Source organism: Salmo trutta, chromosome 19 (genome assembly GCF_901001165.1).
Source record: "Salmo trutta chromosome 19, fSalTru1.1, whole genome shotgun sequence".
Lineage (NCBI taxonomy): Eukaryota > Metazoa > Chordata > Actinopteri > Salmoniformes > Salmonidae > Salmo > Salmo trutta.
The window spans coordinates 40,131,594-40,148,765 of NC_042975.1; the positions used below are offsets into that span (position 1 = coordinate 40,131,594).

At 42.8% G+C, this 17,172-nt stretch overlaps 1 protein-coding gene across 5 annotated transcripts in view; it reads left to right on the forward strand.

The window, feature by feature from the left end:
* Positions 1 to 17,172, forward strand: part of LOC115154578 (seizure protein 6 homolog) — a 254,235-nt gene that overhangs the window by 153,317 nt on the left and 83,746 nt on the right. For all 5 annotated transcript variants that reach the window (XM_029700946.1, XM_029700944.1, XM_029700945.1 and 2 more), the window contains exon 4: positions 6,150 to 6,345. In XM_029700946.1, coding sequence (XP_029556806.1) covers positions 6,150 to 6,345 — 196 coding nt within the window. The remainder of the gene's footprint in view (positions 1 to 6,149; positions 6,346 to 17,172) is intronic.

A 17,172-nucleotide genomic window follows, 5' to 3' on the forward strand; every position in this document is an offset into this window, starting at 1 on the left:
CCTCTCAATTATAAGCCAGATGAACATTTTCATCATTTCTGAAGAATTATTTTGACATTGTATTTTCCGGCCTAGCGCCTGTAAGCCCATCACAGATGCATATACTGTGGGCTGCCATCACTAAGTACACACAACCCCCAAAAAATAACAACTTCAAGTCTCAACAGGACCCAAAAATGGAACAATACCTCTTGGTGCAAAACTACAGAAACCCAGAAGCTTGCCACTGTTTTTGTTTACTTGGACCCAGCTACCCTGGGCTATTGTCCCAATGGGATCCATTTTGTTGAAAGCTTAAGGGGTATAAGCCAGGTCTCATTATGATCCTGTAGTAGCAGTACACTGTACTGTGTGTGTATAATCTGAGTTCCGCTCCCTGTGGTCCCCTGGCTGCAGTGCTGCTAGAGATAACAGGGCCTGATGTCTCCAGACATAGACAATGCTTCATAATTGAGCCAGGACAGCTTTTCCTGGCTGTAGTGACAGGTCTCAGGGTGGATGACGGATGACAGGACCCCGAGGACCCATACTATTTTCCAGTACAAATTCCTGCTGCCTGCTCGCCTGTCCCTCAGGTGGCTGTCATATACATGTACACGGAGTGATGGCACAGGTCAGAAGACTATGCTCTAGTTTATCCCCTGTTTCCATGTGAACAGCCTTAGACCTATCACTTCTAAACACTCATACATCCCAGATTCTATTACAATGTACAGTATGTTACTGTAAGCGTTCACTATGTTGTACAGTGGGGTTCGAAATTATTAACACCCTTGATAAAGATGTGCATTAATGACTGTATGAAATAAAGAATTTCTATTGGGCACAAAATCATCTAAAACACAACCAAAACGAACTGTAAATGCATCCAGCAGTTTGTAAAGTGACAAGCGTGACGTAGTCAATGTGTGCTAGGAATACGGGACCGAATACTACACTTTTGACTACTTTAGTCATGAGAATCTTTAGTGGTCTCAATAATTTTGACCCCTACCTTTAAAAAAAATCTATATATATTACTTGTTAAACAAAATCTCTTTCCCTGAACAATTCTATTAGTATAAAATAATATAATTTCCCCCAAAAAAATTAGCATAAGATATAGCTCAGTATTTGAATTATGTCTTTTATACAGTCATTATTGCTAATCTTTATCAAGGGTGTCAATAATTTCAGACATCACTGTATGTGCACATGCTCACATAACCTACCCCTCAGAGCATGAATATTGTTATCACATATTGCACACAACTCTTACAATGCCATAGCACTGTTTTTCCCCCTGTCTGAAGACCTGCCTCTGAATAAATGGACACCGGGCCACTTAGAAAAATAGAGAGCTTTAAACTTCAATGTAATTTCTTTGTTCCCCTCCCTTTGTCTCTCAAGGTTCCTGCATATCTCAGTGGTTCCACATCCTTGTGGAGATAAAGTGAAATGTCAGCCACAGCAAGAACATTCTCAAATCACAATGAATGAGGAAGAGATGAGCAACACTCGTTCCAGTCTTCAGTCCTTCAAGGATGTAGTCATTAGGATGAGCAGAGCTGGATTTCCTGGGCAGATCTGCTTACACACACATTGAGTCCCCTTTGGGAGGAATTGCTGCTCTGTGTTGTGTAACACTTCTCCTCCATGGGTAATCCAGCTCTGTGTTGTGTAACACTTCTCCTCCATGGGTAATCCAGCTCTGTGCTCCTTTGACCTTTCATATGGGATTGAGAAGCCATGTCAACCCTCAAGTGCCCTGCAACTAGACTGAGGATTATCAATACAATACGGAATTTTAATTGTAATTTTTTTAAGCCACCCATTTCCATGTGTGTCCTGTCTCGAATAACAAACAGCTTACTTTGGCCTGCAGATAAAAGGGATTATCCCTGAGATAAAATGTGACTTTTCCTCATATTATTTCAGGTTCTTATGGAGTGGCTTAGTTGATAGTGGGCAGGATGTCAACTAAATCGTATAATGTTTTTATGCACTCATCTTTAAATACAAAATCTCCCCCTGAATCTCCAACATTTTTTGTCACGTTTAAAAATCCACACTCACAGACCTCAACAGTGTAAGCATTTCCTTTTTTGTAAGTATTATATTTATGAATTGTGAAATAAGACACTGGACAAAGAAGGACCAAGCAGCGGAGGAAGGACCAGCAGGAGAGCTACTTGGAGTCATGGACATGGGAGGAGATCCTCGATGGAAAGGGACCCTGGAGCCAGGCTGGGGAGTACCAGCGCCCGAAGGAGGAGCTGGAGGAAGCCAAGAGGGAACAACGGAGGTATGAGGCATTATATCCTCCATTTCAGGAGGAGAGGAGGCAGCCCCAAAAATAATTTTGCGGGTAGTTTGGCTGGGCCAGGGGTGAACCCTGAGCCAACTCCCTGTGCTTATTATGGGGAGTGTTTGGCGTGGAGAGCACCGTGCTATGCGGAAGTGCGCACGGTCTCGCCCATCCGGTTGATACCAGCCCCCCGCAAATGCCGTGCTAGAGCGGGCATCCAGCCAGGAAGGAGTATGCCTGCTCAGCATATCTGGCCACCAGTGCGTCTCCTAGGCCCAGACTACCCTGCGCCTGCTCTACGCACGGCAGCCATCATTCCTCAGCACAGCCCAGTTCGCCCTGTGCCAGCACTCCGCCCGTGCAGGGCTACAGTGACAACTCAGCCAGGACGGGTTGTGCAGGCTGTGCGCTCCAGACCTCCAGTGCGTCTTCAAGACCCAGTGTATCCTGTTCCTGCTCCTCGCACTAGCCCTGTGGTGCGTGTTACTGTTCTGGCGCCTCCAAAGCCAGCCCCACCCATCAGGCCTCTAGTACGCCTGCCCAGTCCAGTACGTCCTGTTCCTGCTCCTCGCACTAGCCCTGTGGTGCGGGTTACTAGTCTGGCGCCTCCTAAGCCAGCCCCACGGATCAGGCCTTCAGTGCGCAGTCCCAGTCCAGAGCTTCCGGCGACAGTTCCTCGTCCAGAGCTTCCGGCGACAGTTCCCCGTCCAGAGCTTCCGGCAACAGTTCCCCGTCCAGAGCTTCCAGCGACAGTTCCCCGTCCAGAGCTTCCAGCGACAGTTCCCCGTCCAGAGCTTCCGGCGACAGTTCCCCGTCCAGTGCTTCCGGCGATGTCCTACAGTCCGGAGCCTGCAGAGACGGCCCACAGTCCGGAGCCTGCAGAGACGGCCCACAGTCCGGAGCCTGCAGAGACGGCCCACAGTCCGGAGCCTGCAGAGACGGCCCACAGTCCGGAGCCTGCAGAGACGGCCCACAGTCCGGACGGCCCACAGTCCACAGTCTCTCCAGCGACGCTCCTCAGCCCGAGGTCTCCAGGGACGCTCCTCGGCCCGAGGTCTCCATTAAAATTATAGACTGATCATTTCTTTGTCAGTGGGCAAACGTACAAAATCAGCAGGGGATCAAATACTTTTTTCCCTCACTGTATGTCGACAGACTCACTGAATATACAGATAGAATGGGTTCATAATAGGGATCAATTATATACACTCATACTCGTCTCCTTTTCAGCACCAATTGGTAGATAAAAAAGGATGCTGTCACATGCAATAGGGGAATATAGGATCAACCAGTAGTCCTATAAATCTACCCTAATAATTCTCACTAATTATGTAACTGTGATGACAATGGTGCAGTCGTCGTGAAGGTTTAACCTGCTACATATGGTCCGCGTTCCATAATGTTTCAAATAGGCTACATGTTCCAAATGATTGCACAATTTGTAATATGCTAGCATAATATGATTCAGTATTGCTAGCGATCCTCAGGATCAACCACACAAACATGACAGAGGAAAGTGTAAGGAAACTACTAAAGTGACAGTTATAAATGTATGTTGGTATAACAGACAGTGGCTACTGATAGTGGCTAATATTTAACACGATACACATTGTAAAAAATACAGTGAAAAGTCATATTATATAATTAAAACATTCTAGAAATCATAAATCAACTCGTAGGTTTGGCCCTATCTTGTCATTTGCGCATGGCTAAAGAAGCCTATAGCTTGTGTCTCCACATTTCATGTTCGCAAGTTGTAAAGCCAGTTTTTCATAAGCTTCACTGTGGAAAAGATGATTTGTTGATATGCTTCAGTTTGCAGCCATGTGACTGGTTTCAAATTTGTTTCCAGTGATCACAAGGTAAAATAGATCTAAAACAATTGTCATTTATATTTACAATCCCCCTATACAAATGTCTTACTCGTTTACCCAGCTCTTATCAATAATTCTTATCAATTTCTAATTTACAATGCATAGAGAATGGTGTTATTTCTATCTGAAAAAATAAAGTTGTCAGTTGTTCCACTTAGAGCCGACAGGTTACTCAGCTTTATCTGTCGTTTCATCACGCATAAAGGTGATGGAATTAAGTCAAGGTCAGAGTACGGCCTATCTGATTTCCATCCAAAAAGAATAGAGAGAAAGGTGCATAAAAAGGGAATTAAATTCCATTTACACACGCTTAACTTGGGACAGAATTGGCCCCATGGAGATCACATGCCAGTTTTGGGGGTAAATGCATAGAATAGTGATGGCTTGATCAAGTCTGGTGTTATTTTCAATCTCCACATTATTCACGAGAGGTGTGATTGTCAGCACAATATTAAATTGTTTTGGTTATGTAAAGATTCATAAAAGACTAAACCGTTTCAATTTACACCTGTTTTCTGTACAGTATTTGATTGTGGGCATCAACTAGATGAGGCTTACAATTATTATTATTTTTAAATAGTTTGATGACCTGGGAAAGCTTTATTTTTGTGTAGAATTCTGGGTAAGAACAAAAGGAGTTTGACCTCAGTCTTGGCTGATGTCTGAGGGAGACAGAGTAACAGACAGTCGCATTTCAGCTCTGTCTGTGAGAGCGGGAGTAAACCCCCTCACACCCATCGTTGGCATCCCCTCAACCGAGTGACAGGATGTCAGTGAGACCAAATTCATTCTGGTGCCAGTGACTCGCCTGGTGATCCTCCGCATCGCACTCTGAGCTCCCTCGGTCTGCCTCAGTGACACTCTCATTCCCCCTGGGAGAGCAGCCTATCCGAAGGCCACAGCACGCTCCCACACCCACACCACACTCCAGGCCTAAAGTCTGGATCAGGGGACAGGCTACAAGATATCACTGGGACAGTAGGTGCACTGTAGTCTGGTGCATTTGTTCAAGATGATTATCAGATCCCTGGTTGTCTTTCATATCTGATTCCCACTGCTACACTCTAGATAATACATAGAGTTCTGTGGAATCTGCAGATGTTCCCCTCCCCTAAATGAGGCTTATGCCAATGCTACATTATTCAACCAGTAAAACTACAGCACATTCTCTGGAGTGGCCTTCAGTACATTCAGCTGCAGCTGCTGTTTCAGCCTGTTGAAGAGATAAAACACAGCTGTCACAGAGGCTGACAGAAAACTGGAGAAAGAAACACACCGGTTTTAATTACAGTTACAGGGCCTGAATAATACTGAATGCGTAAGCCTTTACCAGCCCTACTGTGTAACGAACCATGCATGGAATGATCCAGACAAGCTCTGCAGTCTTTCCAAATCATATTCTCTGATAAAATACATTGTGCTGCCAGTTTGTTAATGGAAATTGAACAGAAGGAGGCATATCTCAAGTGGCCCATTTTTCAAAGCAAACATTAAGAGAATGGCTCTGAGACAGGAATGATGGGGGTGTCAATTGAATTAAAATCCCATCTGATGTGAACCGTGACCACACAAATGGCCAGTCAGGGTCGAGGGATGGTTTCTGGGGCACATTCGCCTGCAGTGATGTACAAAGTGGGAGGGAGGCAGGCTAGGTGGGAAGAGGGACCGGATTATGGGGTGGAATATGGTCCAGACCCTCAGTCCTAATGCAGCAGTTCTTGGGAATGAAGAGGATATAGGTGGCAGTGTTTCTGATGATATCTTGTATTAAACCTCATCTACATCTCAAGCTAGACATGAACCATTCATGCAGTGTCCCATTCTGCTGTGTGGTAATGAGCGTTAACTAGTTTGTCTCCTGGACTGCCGACAGCTGTAGCTTGAGAAACAAAGAAACAAATTACACATTTTACCAGGCTGTTTGGACACATCACGCAATGGAAACAAATGCAACATTGGACTGACCTGTGTGGTGTGTGCGTTTGCAGGTGCTGAACGTGAGCCTGTTGGAGGGGGAGGTGATGACGGTGGAGGACATGGGGGGACGGGAGTCCTCCATCCTTGCCAACGAGACCGTCCTGATGAGGGGTCTGGTGGTGCGCAGCTGGAGCAATCAGATCTCCATCCGTTACCGCAGTGACCAGCAGCCTCGCTCCGGCTCCCTGCTGCTGCTGCGTTACCAAGGTGAGGTCACAACACAGAACCACACGACCACACACACCAGGACACCCTCACACAGGTCTCCTCCCTATCAATTACTCCATTCTGATTCACCCAATGTGCAATACAAATGTGTCTGAGACAATGTGGTCCGGTGTAGTAAGGTTTGAGGAATAGAGGTAGAAATCCTCCAGTGGCTTTTGGTTCAGCCGCAGAGCTCTTTATGCCTATAGCTCTCATCACTAGTCAATGCGGCTTGCACATGTCAGGCTGAAAAATCACAAGGGCTGTCATTTCAGCGATGTAATTACATAGGAGAAGTATTGTGTTAATAGACATTTACAGAGCTGTCAGATAGCAGAGGGCTGTCGGGCCCATTGTTTCTCACCCCACTGCGGTCTTTCATGTGACAACACCAAGAGAAGGGGAAAAAAACAACACAGCATTAAGCCAAAATCTTTTGTCTCCGCAAAAGAATGAACTATGACAGGCTTGCAGAAGAATAATGCATTCTAACATGCCTCTGATGTGCCTGGCAAATAGAGTGCCACCCCCATGCCCCTCAAACTCCCCCTCTGTCTCTCCCCCCTTCTCTCTAATACAGTAGATGGCAATGATCGGTTACAGTACATGTCCAACACAACAGTAATGAAACCCTTCCAACAAATTGGCAACTCATTTCATGCCTGAAAGACTTTAGGACTGTAACTGACATGGCTCCTGACAGAAAATCGGCCATTTTCATATTAAGACAAGAGTATGATTCATATATCATACATATGACATAACAGCTAACTGTTGCTACTTGCCTGAGCCCAAGGCCCAGTTTGTCCAATCACATCCAGTCCACTTAGGAAATAGTTCATCAGTATTTCTAAATGGCCCGTTGTGTCTTTGTTTGGACTGTCTGAGAGCTGGCACTGCCATGGTAATAACCCCCACATTACACTGTGTTAGAACAGGGAGAGGGGGGGCAGATGGGGACCACAGTGGGGGAGTGATGAAAGCTTTTACCAGGCCTCTAATGGACCAATTATACATGTGACCTGTGTCCAGTGCATCGCCAATCACAATGAGCCATGGCCTTTGTGTATCCCAAACAACCATGGAAAGGGAAGCTAATGCAGTAATGTTGCTGCTCACCATGTGTGATTAGACTCTGTCCCTGTAGGGTTGAAATGTATTGTTGGATATATGAATAGGTTTTAAAGTACAGCCTTTAATGCGCTAATTTCACATTGTCCCATTGATTATACAGAACTGTGTGGAAAAAAGCCCTCTTCAGAATAGTAACCAATAATGAAGCAGTGGGTGATGTGGAATTCTATTCAACTATCCCACACACATTCACACTTCACTGTTAGTGCCTATACAGACCATGTGATCTCCATTAGACTGGCAGCACAGAACACTGGTTATTGAGGAAGCGGGTGAACTTTAAAGATTCAAGCCGCTCAATCATTCCCAAAGAAATAGGAGAATAGCAGCCATGCTCCGGAGACTCAGAACAAACAGACCACGAGAAAAGTGAACGTAGATCCAACAGTAAAGGGGTGTAGAAATATTATATTTCTTTTGGGTCAGATACGAGTGAGACCACCTCATAAGCAATTAGTCTGAGTACAGTACACGCTACTGAGTGGCGATCCATTGAAATAGCAAAATAACCATCCCCTACTGGATATTCGGAAAAATCACAGGTATGTATTAACAATAGAATTGTATTAACGCCTACTCACTGAATAATAGACAATACATACAATTTGAATAATAAACCTTGCTCAAAATACAAGTCTTTCCTAATATTCTATTGACGGTGAAACAGACTGGTTTTGTAAAGCATCACCCAACAATAAACAAAATCTGTGCTCATAAAATGACTCTCACCCATACGCATCCTGCATGGGAGCAGACACTGCAAGGGTCTCCAGTTGAGCAGCTCTCTCTGGCTCCAGCAGCACATGATAATTCCCCCTCATACTCAGACAAGTGAGCCCAACAATCAGGGCTTTATCCTCACGCACTAAGCAAAGAACACTCTCAACAAATCTTCAAAGCATGGCTTTTCAGACTCTGTTGAAGCATGGGGTTGCATCTGTGGGGGTGCAGAAGGCAACCACATGTTTAAGTCATTCAGTGCTGTAGGTATTGTGTCATAGTTTTATGCCAGGATATTACATTCTCTCTAATTGATATCAAACATTATGGCAGTATGAAATGCTTTCACATTGCGCCCGTGAAATTGTTATGCTCATCAAAGCAACAATAGGGGCCTATAAAGTCATCATAACGTATGGTGTCCCATTAGTTATACAGAGCTAATGATGTTGTGGAACAGCAGGTCTGAATGTGAATGATAAATCCCTTTCACAGTAACGTTAAGCCGATTTGAAAATGCTATTTGAAATCATTAGTCTATGGAAAAAAGGTACTTTTCAGAAAATATTTTGCATTCCATATTAAACAAATTCCAATATGTGAATGCAGCTATACTCTTTTATAACCGTTACTGCACAAGTATGACCGAAACGTTTACCTTTTTTTCAGCAAATTTCAACAGCTGTCGCAATTGAGATATTTCAGATATTTCCATTTGCGCTCATCTTCATGGTATGCGCAATCATTTTGTCCTCTTATAATGGGGTGTGAAAAATGTGATGGGATAAGCGTTGAGAAGGAGACAGATCTATAGAGAGATAGATCTCAGCTCTAGGTAATTAATATCTGCAGAAGGCGTTGGTGCTAGCTGAGATGACAGGCTGATGAATGCTGCAGTAGTAATAGTAGCAGACCAGTTACCACTGGGGAGTGATGATATGTCTGTGTCACAGCCTGCGGACCTGTTTGTGTGTCTAGAATACCAGCCTGGTCTCATAGACTAGACGTAACGTAGTAAATGTAAATCCAGGACACTCAAATTAGTATGATATGTTACATTTGGTGTGGTTACATAAGACAGATGGTTACTTAAGGCAAAAATAAAAGTAGGGTGGCTGGTCATGGTGGATGGGTGGAAGTATAATGTGAAGTCTAGCAACCAAAAGGTTGCGAGTTCAAATTTCATCACAGACAACTTTAGTATTTTAGCTAATTAGCAGCTTTTCAACTACTTACTACTTTTTAGCTACTTTGAAACTACTTAGAATGTTAGCTAACCCTTCCCCTAACCCTAACCTTAACCCTTTTAGCTAACCCTTCCCCTAACCCTAACCTTAACCCTAACCTCTATAATGTCATGCGAATTGTAATTTGTAACATATCATACATAATGGGTGATGGACCTCCACAAATGAATATACAATAAGAAACGTAATATATCATACTAAAGTATGTCTCGGATTTACGAACAGAATAATACGAAATGCTCTGAGACCAGGTTGAGAATACCCCTTTCTTACTCAACTCTCCTGAGGGTTGAGCATGTTGTGTGTGTGGTACATACAGGATAGAGTGGTCACCCAGGCTGATATTGGTGAAAGCAAAAATAGACTAAGCCCTGTTTCAATTCCTTTATGACATCCCTGATCCCTCACACTGAGGTCGACATTTAATGAGAAGTAGAGACATAGACATAGTTCTTGCATATGTCTAATGAGAAAAACTGTCTATTTATCACTGAAATAGATCATGTTGTTCTGGTTCATGTCATGTAATGCTTTTTACCACTCAACTATCTCCTGCCACCCACGTAAGAGTCTTGTGAATACTACAGCTGACTCCTAGAGGTTTCAGTCATGTGTCTCTCAGTGTGTCTTCTCTGTAATGGGGACATCTATTGATGTGACACCAGAGGGGAGGGAGAGGAAGACAGGGCCATTTCCTACTCTAACTCGCTCATCACTAAACAAAGTATCTCTGCATGTCTTAATTGATACTCAGTCCCAAGTGTAGAAATGCATTTTTCATCTGGTCATGTAAAATACAGGAGTCTGTAGATTGGCCATGACTGTGGTTAGGAGATGGCTGGAGAGGTCTGCAGAGCAGAGGGATACATATCCCAGCCCAATCAAGTTATCACCACTAAGTCACTATGCAATGAGTGGCCAATGAGATTACAATATTTCACATGGCAAAGAAAGCTATCCACTCAAATGTCAAGTGACATTATGATTTGATCCACAGCTTCAAGGTCCATTTGATTCAGTTTGATTGCCTGCCCAGGGACAACATGTGGTTTTGTGGTTCAGCATCATCAGCATCTTTTGAAAGCTAAGTGAAAGGTCTGGTGAATTACTCTAATTTTAAGGACATGTGGGCCTTGCTCCATACAAGCTCACTGGTGAAACACTACCCTTAAACAAAGATCAATAGTGTTGTCCCTGGGAAGAGAGGTTCAATCTGAGAGGACCCTGACCACAGTCCTGCTGTGATGTATTGATATTTATGTGGTTGGGTTAAACACTCAATTCCAATGGTCAACTACTCAATAAATGCTATTAAAGATAAATAACCTTTGACTGCAGCCGGCCCGGTCCCATCAATGAGGGCTGGTCTACTCTGGACTGATGAGTAATGTGGTAGCAATTCTATAGGAAGAGAGAGACTGTAGATTCCTCTTACAACAACTGTATTATAAGATTTGCAAAAATGAAGCAATCAACCATTACCAAGAATGGTTCAGAGTTGAAAACTTAACAAACATAGCCGGGTCTCTGCTTTTATAGAAAAAGCACAACCTGTTTTGTCTAGGTGGCAGTTTAGCAGATGTGTGGAAACAGGGGCAGAACATAGTGTAAATGGCAATTGGTTTGTCTGTGCAGATTAAGATAGACCGAGGTTGATATCACGATGGCTCAACCGTATAACTGTGTTTCGTTACAGTTCACACTATAATGTGCTCCTTCCTGCAAGGTTCCACACAGCTGACTTTCTGCAGATAGTGAACTCACGGGATATCTCACATGCTGCGGTCGCACCTAACGGATCTTAGCTATACACCCAGTCTTGTGACTAAGTCACACAAAGACACGTTTGTATCAGGTTAAAAAAAACACTAGCATATAACAAGAGACTATTCTATAAGCAGTAAAACATGGGATAACATGACAAATTATGTAATTGTCCATGACATTTCCTCCCTTTTGAGACTAAGTCTCAACCTAATAGAAAATGATTTACAAGCATTTTCATTAAACACACATTAACATGAGGTAAAAGGAAAGATTTTCTCATACTTCGTATATTACCATTGTAAATGCCCGCCGTTGTTATTGAGTTACATCACTTCACATAGTGCAATCCATTCTCAGAAGGGGGAAAAGAACATATGCATTTAAACATCAGTACCTACTTTATCACCACACACACGGCAATCGCTTCGTTGAGACTGTCCATATTGCCACAGGGTCACCATGACAGCAGGCCCTTAACTCTACCTTGGGAGCACCATTCACATAACCCCCATCGTGATCATGGCCTATGGACAGGCTGCACCATTAACTGAATGGTTTTACCTTGGTATTATGAATTATCATAGTCTTCATCAGACATGTAATAAGACATAGGAAATAAATCAGGTAAATAGAGTTCTGAGGTGTCTCCTTCAGGGGTCAGTAATGGCATGGCAAGAATAGTCTCAACGGCTTTGCTGCACAATTTCTTAAAACTTCTCTGGCCTAGGTGGGACGTGACCGTCCCACACTATTCAACAGCCAGTGAAATAGCATGGTGCGAAATACAAAACAGCAAAAATATAATAATTTCAATTTCTCAAACATACGACTATTTTACACCATTTTAAAGATACACTTCTCCTTAATGTAACCACATTGTCCAATTTCAAAAAGGCTTTACAGCAAAAGCAAAACATTAGATTATGTTAGGAGAGTACATAGAGAAAAATAACCACACAGCCATTTTCCAAGCAAGGATATATGTCACAAAAACCCAAAACACAGCTAAATGAAGCACTAACCTTTGACAATCTTAATCAGATGACACTCCTAGGACATTATGTTACACAATACATGTATGTTTTGTTCGATAAAGTTCATATTTATATCCAAAAACAGCATTTTACATTGGCGCGTGATGTTCAGAAAATGTATTCCCACCAAAACTGCCGGTGAATGTGCACATCAATTTACAAAAATACTCATCATAAACGTTGACAAAATATATAACAATTATATTAAGAATTATAGATAGACTACTCCTAGATGCAACCGCTGTGTCAGATTTCAAAATAGCTTTACGGAGAAAGCACATTTTTCAATATTCTGAGTACATAGCTCGCCATCACAGCAAGCTATACAGACACACGCCAAGTTCGGGTTCACCTAAACTCAGAATTAGTATTATAAATATTCTCTTACCTTTGCTGATCTTCGTCAGAATGCACTCCCAGGACTGCTACTTCCACAAGAAATGTTGTTTTTGTTTGAAATAATCCATATTTATGTCCAAATACCTCCGTTTTGTTCGTGTGTACAGAGCACTATCCAAAGGCATAACGTGCGAGCGCAGTACCAGAGACGAAAAGTCCAAATGTTCCATTGTTTTCTATCCAAATCTGCTAATAATATGCATATTCTAGTTTCTGGGCCAGAGTAGTAACCAGTTTAATTTGGGTATGTTTTTCATCCGCCGTGAAAATACTGCCCTCTATACTTTAAGAAGTTAACACAAGTTATCATAAGTATTATTGTAAATACGATAACTAAGCCATAAATCAACCAATGAAATATTGTAGCTCCCATAACTCCAAATAATGACTGAACCCATCCAACAGATTCCAATTGTTGTCTGGTTGGTGTTCGTTTGCGAGATCATCGCTGAGCTCTTTCAGATGTTCCACTGCAATATTCAAGTTACCCTCACACCAGGATATGAATGTACAGCAATGGTCACCTATAATTTGGCATACTCCCCACAATCATGCTAACAACATGTCAAGTTCTACCCTATTCTGTATAGCCGTGAGGCGAGCTGCTAGCAATTCCGGTCTGATTATTGAAAATCCTGAAGTGGTTAAATTTACCAAAGATTCTAAATGATATCCTAATTGATCTAAATCATGGCCATTTTCTGATGCCCCATACCAAGGAATTAACCCGCGCCAAAAACTTTTCAAGTTTCGAGGATCGTCTTGACTAAATTGGGACGTTATTAAATTGTGAAATGCTACTTCAAACCCGTCTTAATCTGCTTGGAATGGAGGAGTTGGTTTTATGCATTACAACAATGGAGATATTTAGTTGACCAAAAACACAGCACCCTGTCCAATGTGTTGGTAAATAAAGATATGCTTTCACCACAGATCCAATAATGATCAGTAAATGTGGCTGAGACATATTGTTGTGGAGGCCTGAAGTCTGGATCAGGGAACAGGCTACAAGATATCACTGGGACAGTAGGTGCACTGTAGTCTGGTGCATTTGTTCAAGATGATTATCAGATCCCTGGTTGTCTTTCATATCTGATTCCCACTGCTACACTCTAGATAATACATAGAGTTCTGTGGAAACTGCAGATGTTCCCCTCCCCTAAATGAGGCTTATGCCAATGCTACATTATTCAACCAGTAAAACTACAGCACGTTCTCTGGATTGGCCTTCAGTACATTCAGCTGCAGCTGCTGTTTCAGCCTGTTGAAGAGATAAAACACAGCTGTCACAGAGGCTGACAGAAAACTGGAGAAAGAAACACACCGGTTTTAACTACAGTTACAGGGCCTGAATAATACTGAATGCGTAAGCCTTTACCAGCCATACTGTGTAACGAACCATGCATGGAATGATCCAGACAAGCTCTTGCAGTCTTTCCAAATCATATTCTCTGCTGCCAGTTTGTTAATGGAAATTGAACAGAAGGAGGCATATCTCGAGTGGCCCATTTTTCAAGACAAACATTAAGAGACTGGCTCTGGTTGGAAATGAGACAGGAATGATGGCTGAGCCATATTGATGTCGAGAGTGAATGTCTGGTTCTGACTGCATAGTGGTGTACACCACATTCAGTTTAACGGAAATGCTAGAAGCGCATGTTTTATTTATCCAGCTACATCCTATTTGAGAAGACACTGTATTTAAGACATGTTGGCATTCTCAGATAGGATTCATTGCATTGTGTTATGGAGATATTTCTTGGGTTGTGACAATGGCAGGTTCGGAATGGAGTTTGCCGAGGTTGGATTAGAATAGGCTCTTGTACACGATGTCTGTGTTCTAAAATAATTATGGTGTACCAATGTGCACAATCAAATCCACCTCTCATATTTTTTGCTGATGGCAAATCACCATTAATGCATTTTTCCCTAAAGATTTTACCCTGTGAAGGTTTACCCCATGAAGTTTCATTTGATCAAATCAAATCAAATGGTATTGGTCACATACACATGGTTAGCAGATGTTAATGCTAGTGTAGAGAAATGCTTGTGCTTCTAGTTCCGACAGTGCAGTAATATCTAACAAGTAATCTAACAAATTCACAACGACTACCTTATACACACAAATACAAAGGGATGAATAAGAATACAGTCAGGGGAAAAAGTATTTGATCCCCTGCTGATTTTGTACGTTTGCCCGCTGACAAAAAAATATCAGTCTATACTTTTAATGGTAGGTTTATTTGAACAGTGAGACACAGAATAACAACAAAAAAATCCATGTAAAAAATGCTATAAATTGATTAGCATTTTAATGAGGGAAATAAGCATTTGACCCCTCTGCAAAACATGATTTAGTACTTCGTGACAAAACCCTTGTTGGCAATCACAGAGGTGAGATATTTCTTGTAGTTGGCCACCAGGTTTGCACACATCTCAGGAGGGATTTTGTCCCACTCCTGTTTGCAGATCTTCTCCAAGTCATTAAGGTTTCGAGGCTGACGTTTGGCAACTCGAACCTTCAGCTCCCTCCACAGATTTTCTATGGGATTAAGGTCTGGAGACTGGCTAGGCCACTCCAGGACCTTAATGTGCTTCTTTTTGAGCCACTCCTTTGTTGCCTTGGCCGTGTGTTTTGGGTCATTGTCATGCTGGAATACCCATCCATGACCCATTTTCAATGCCCTGGCTGAGGGAAGGAGGTTCTCACCCAAGATTTGATGCTACATGGCCCCGTCCATCGTCCCTTTGATGCGGTGAAGTTGTCCTGTCCCCTTAGCAGAAAAACACCCCCAAAGCATAATGTTTCCACCTCCATGTTTGACGGTGGGGATGGTGTTCTTGGGGTCATAGGCAGCATTCCTCCTCCTCCAAACACGGCGAGTTGAGTTGATGCCAAAGAGCTCCATTTTGGTCTCATCTGACCACAACACTTTCACCCAGTTGTCCTCTGAATCATTCAGATGTTCATTGGCAAACTTCAGACGGGCATGTATATGTGCTTTCTTGAGCAGGGGGACCTTGCAGGCGCTGCAGGATTTCAGTCCTTCATGGCGTAGTGTGTTACCAATTGCTTTTTTGGTGACTAAGGTCCCAGCTGGCTTGTGATCATTGACAAGATCCTCCCGTGTTGTTCTGGGCTGATTCCTCACCGTTCTCATGATCATTGCAACTCCACGAGGTGAGATCTTACATGGAGCCCCAGGCCGAGGGAGATTGACAGTTCTTTTGTGTTTCTTCCATTTGCGAATAATCGCACCAACTGTTGTCACCTTCTCACCAAGCTGCTTGGCGATGGTCTTGTAGCCCATTCCAGCCTTGTGTAGGTCTACAATCTTGCCAACTGACATCCTTGGAGAGCTCTTTGGTCTTGGCCATGGTGGAGAGTTTGGAATCTGATTGATTGATTGCTTCTGTGGACAGGTGTCTTTTATACAGGTAACAAGCTGAGATTAAGAGCACTCCCTTTAACCTGTTATGGCTAGGGGGCAGTATTTTCACGGCCGGATAAGAAACGTACCCGATTTAATCTGATTATTACTCCTGCCCAGAAACTAGAATATGCATATAATTATTAGCTTTGGATAGAAAACACTCCAAAGTTTCTAAAACTGTTTGAATGGTGTCTGTGAGTATAACAGAACTCATTTGGCAGGTCAAAACCTGAGAAGATTCTGTACAGGAAGTACCCTGTCTGACCATTTCTTGCCCTTCTTGATTATCTCTATCCATTACAGAGGATCTCTGCTGTTACGTGACACTTACTACAGCTCCCATGGGATCTCAGAAGGCGGCAAAAAGCTGAATCGTGGCTTTGCAGGCTCTGGCTGAAAAACATTAGCGCGTTTGGATAGTGGCCAGTAACAGTACTATGAGACTCAGGCTCGTGCACGAGAGGATAGCATGCTTTTATTTTCTCTCTCTTTGTACGTTTACACGCTTTCCCGGTCTGAATATTATCGCTTTTTTACGAGAAAAATGGCATAAAAATTGATTTTAAACAGCGGTTGACATGCTTCGAAGTACGGTAATGAAATATTTAGAAATCTTTTGTCACGAAATGCGCCATGCTCGTGACCCTTATTTACACTTCGGATAGTGTCTTGAACGCACGAACAAAACGCCGCTGTTGGAACATAAGATTATTTTGGACCAAACCAACATTTGTTATTGAAGTAGAAGTCCTGGGAGTGCATTCTGACGAAGAACACCAAAGGTAATCAAACTTTTCTAATAGTAAATCGGAGTTTGGTGAAGGCTAAACTTGCTGGGTGTCTAAATAGCTAGCCCTGTGATGCCGGGCTATCTACTGAGAATATTGCAAAATGTGCAATATTGGGTTAAAATGGGTTAACCTCTTACATCGAGACGTTCCGCTAGCGGAACACCTGCTCCAATAGCCAATGATGGGCGTGGGGCGAATTACAAATTCCTCAAAAATACAAAAACTTCCATTTTTCAAACATATGACTATTTTACACCATTTTAAAGACAAGACTCTCCTTTATCTAACCACACTGTCCGAT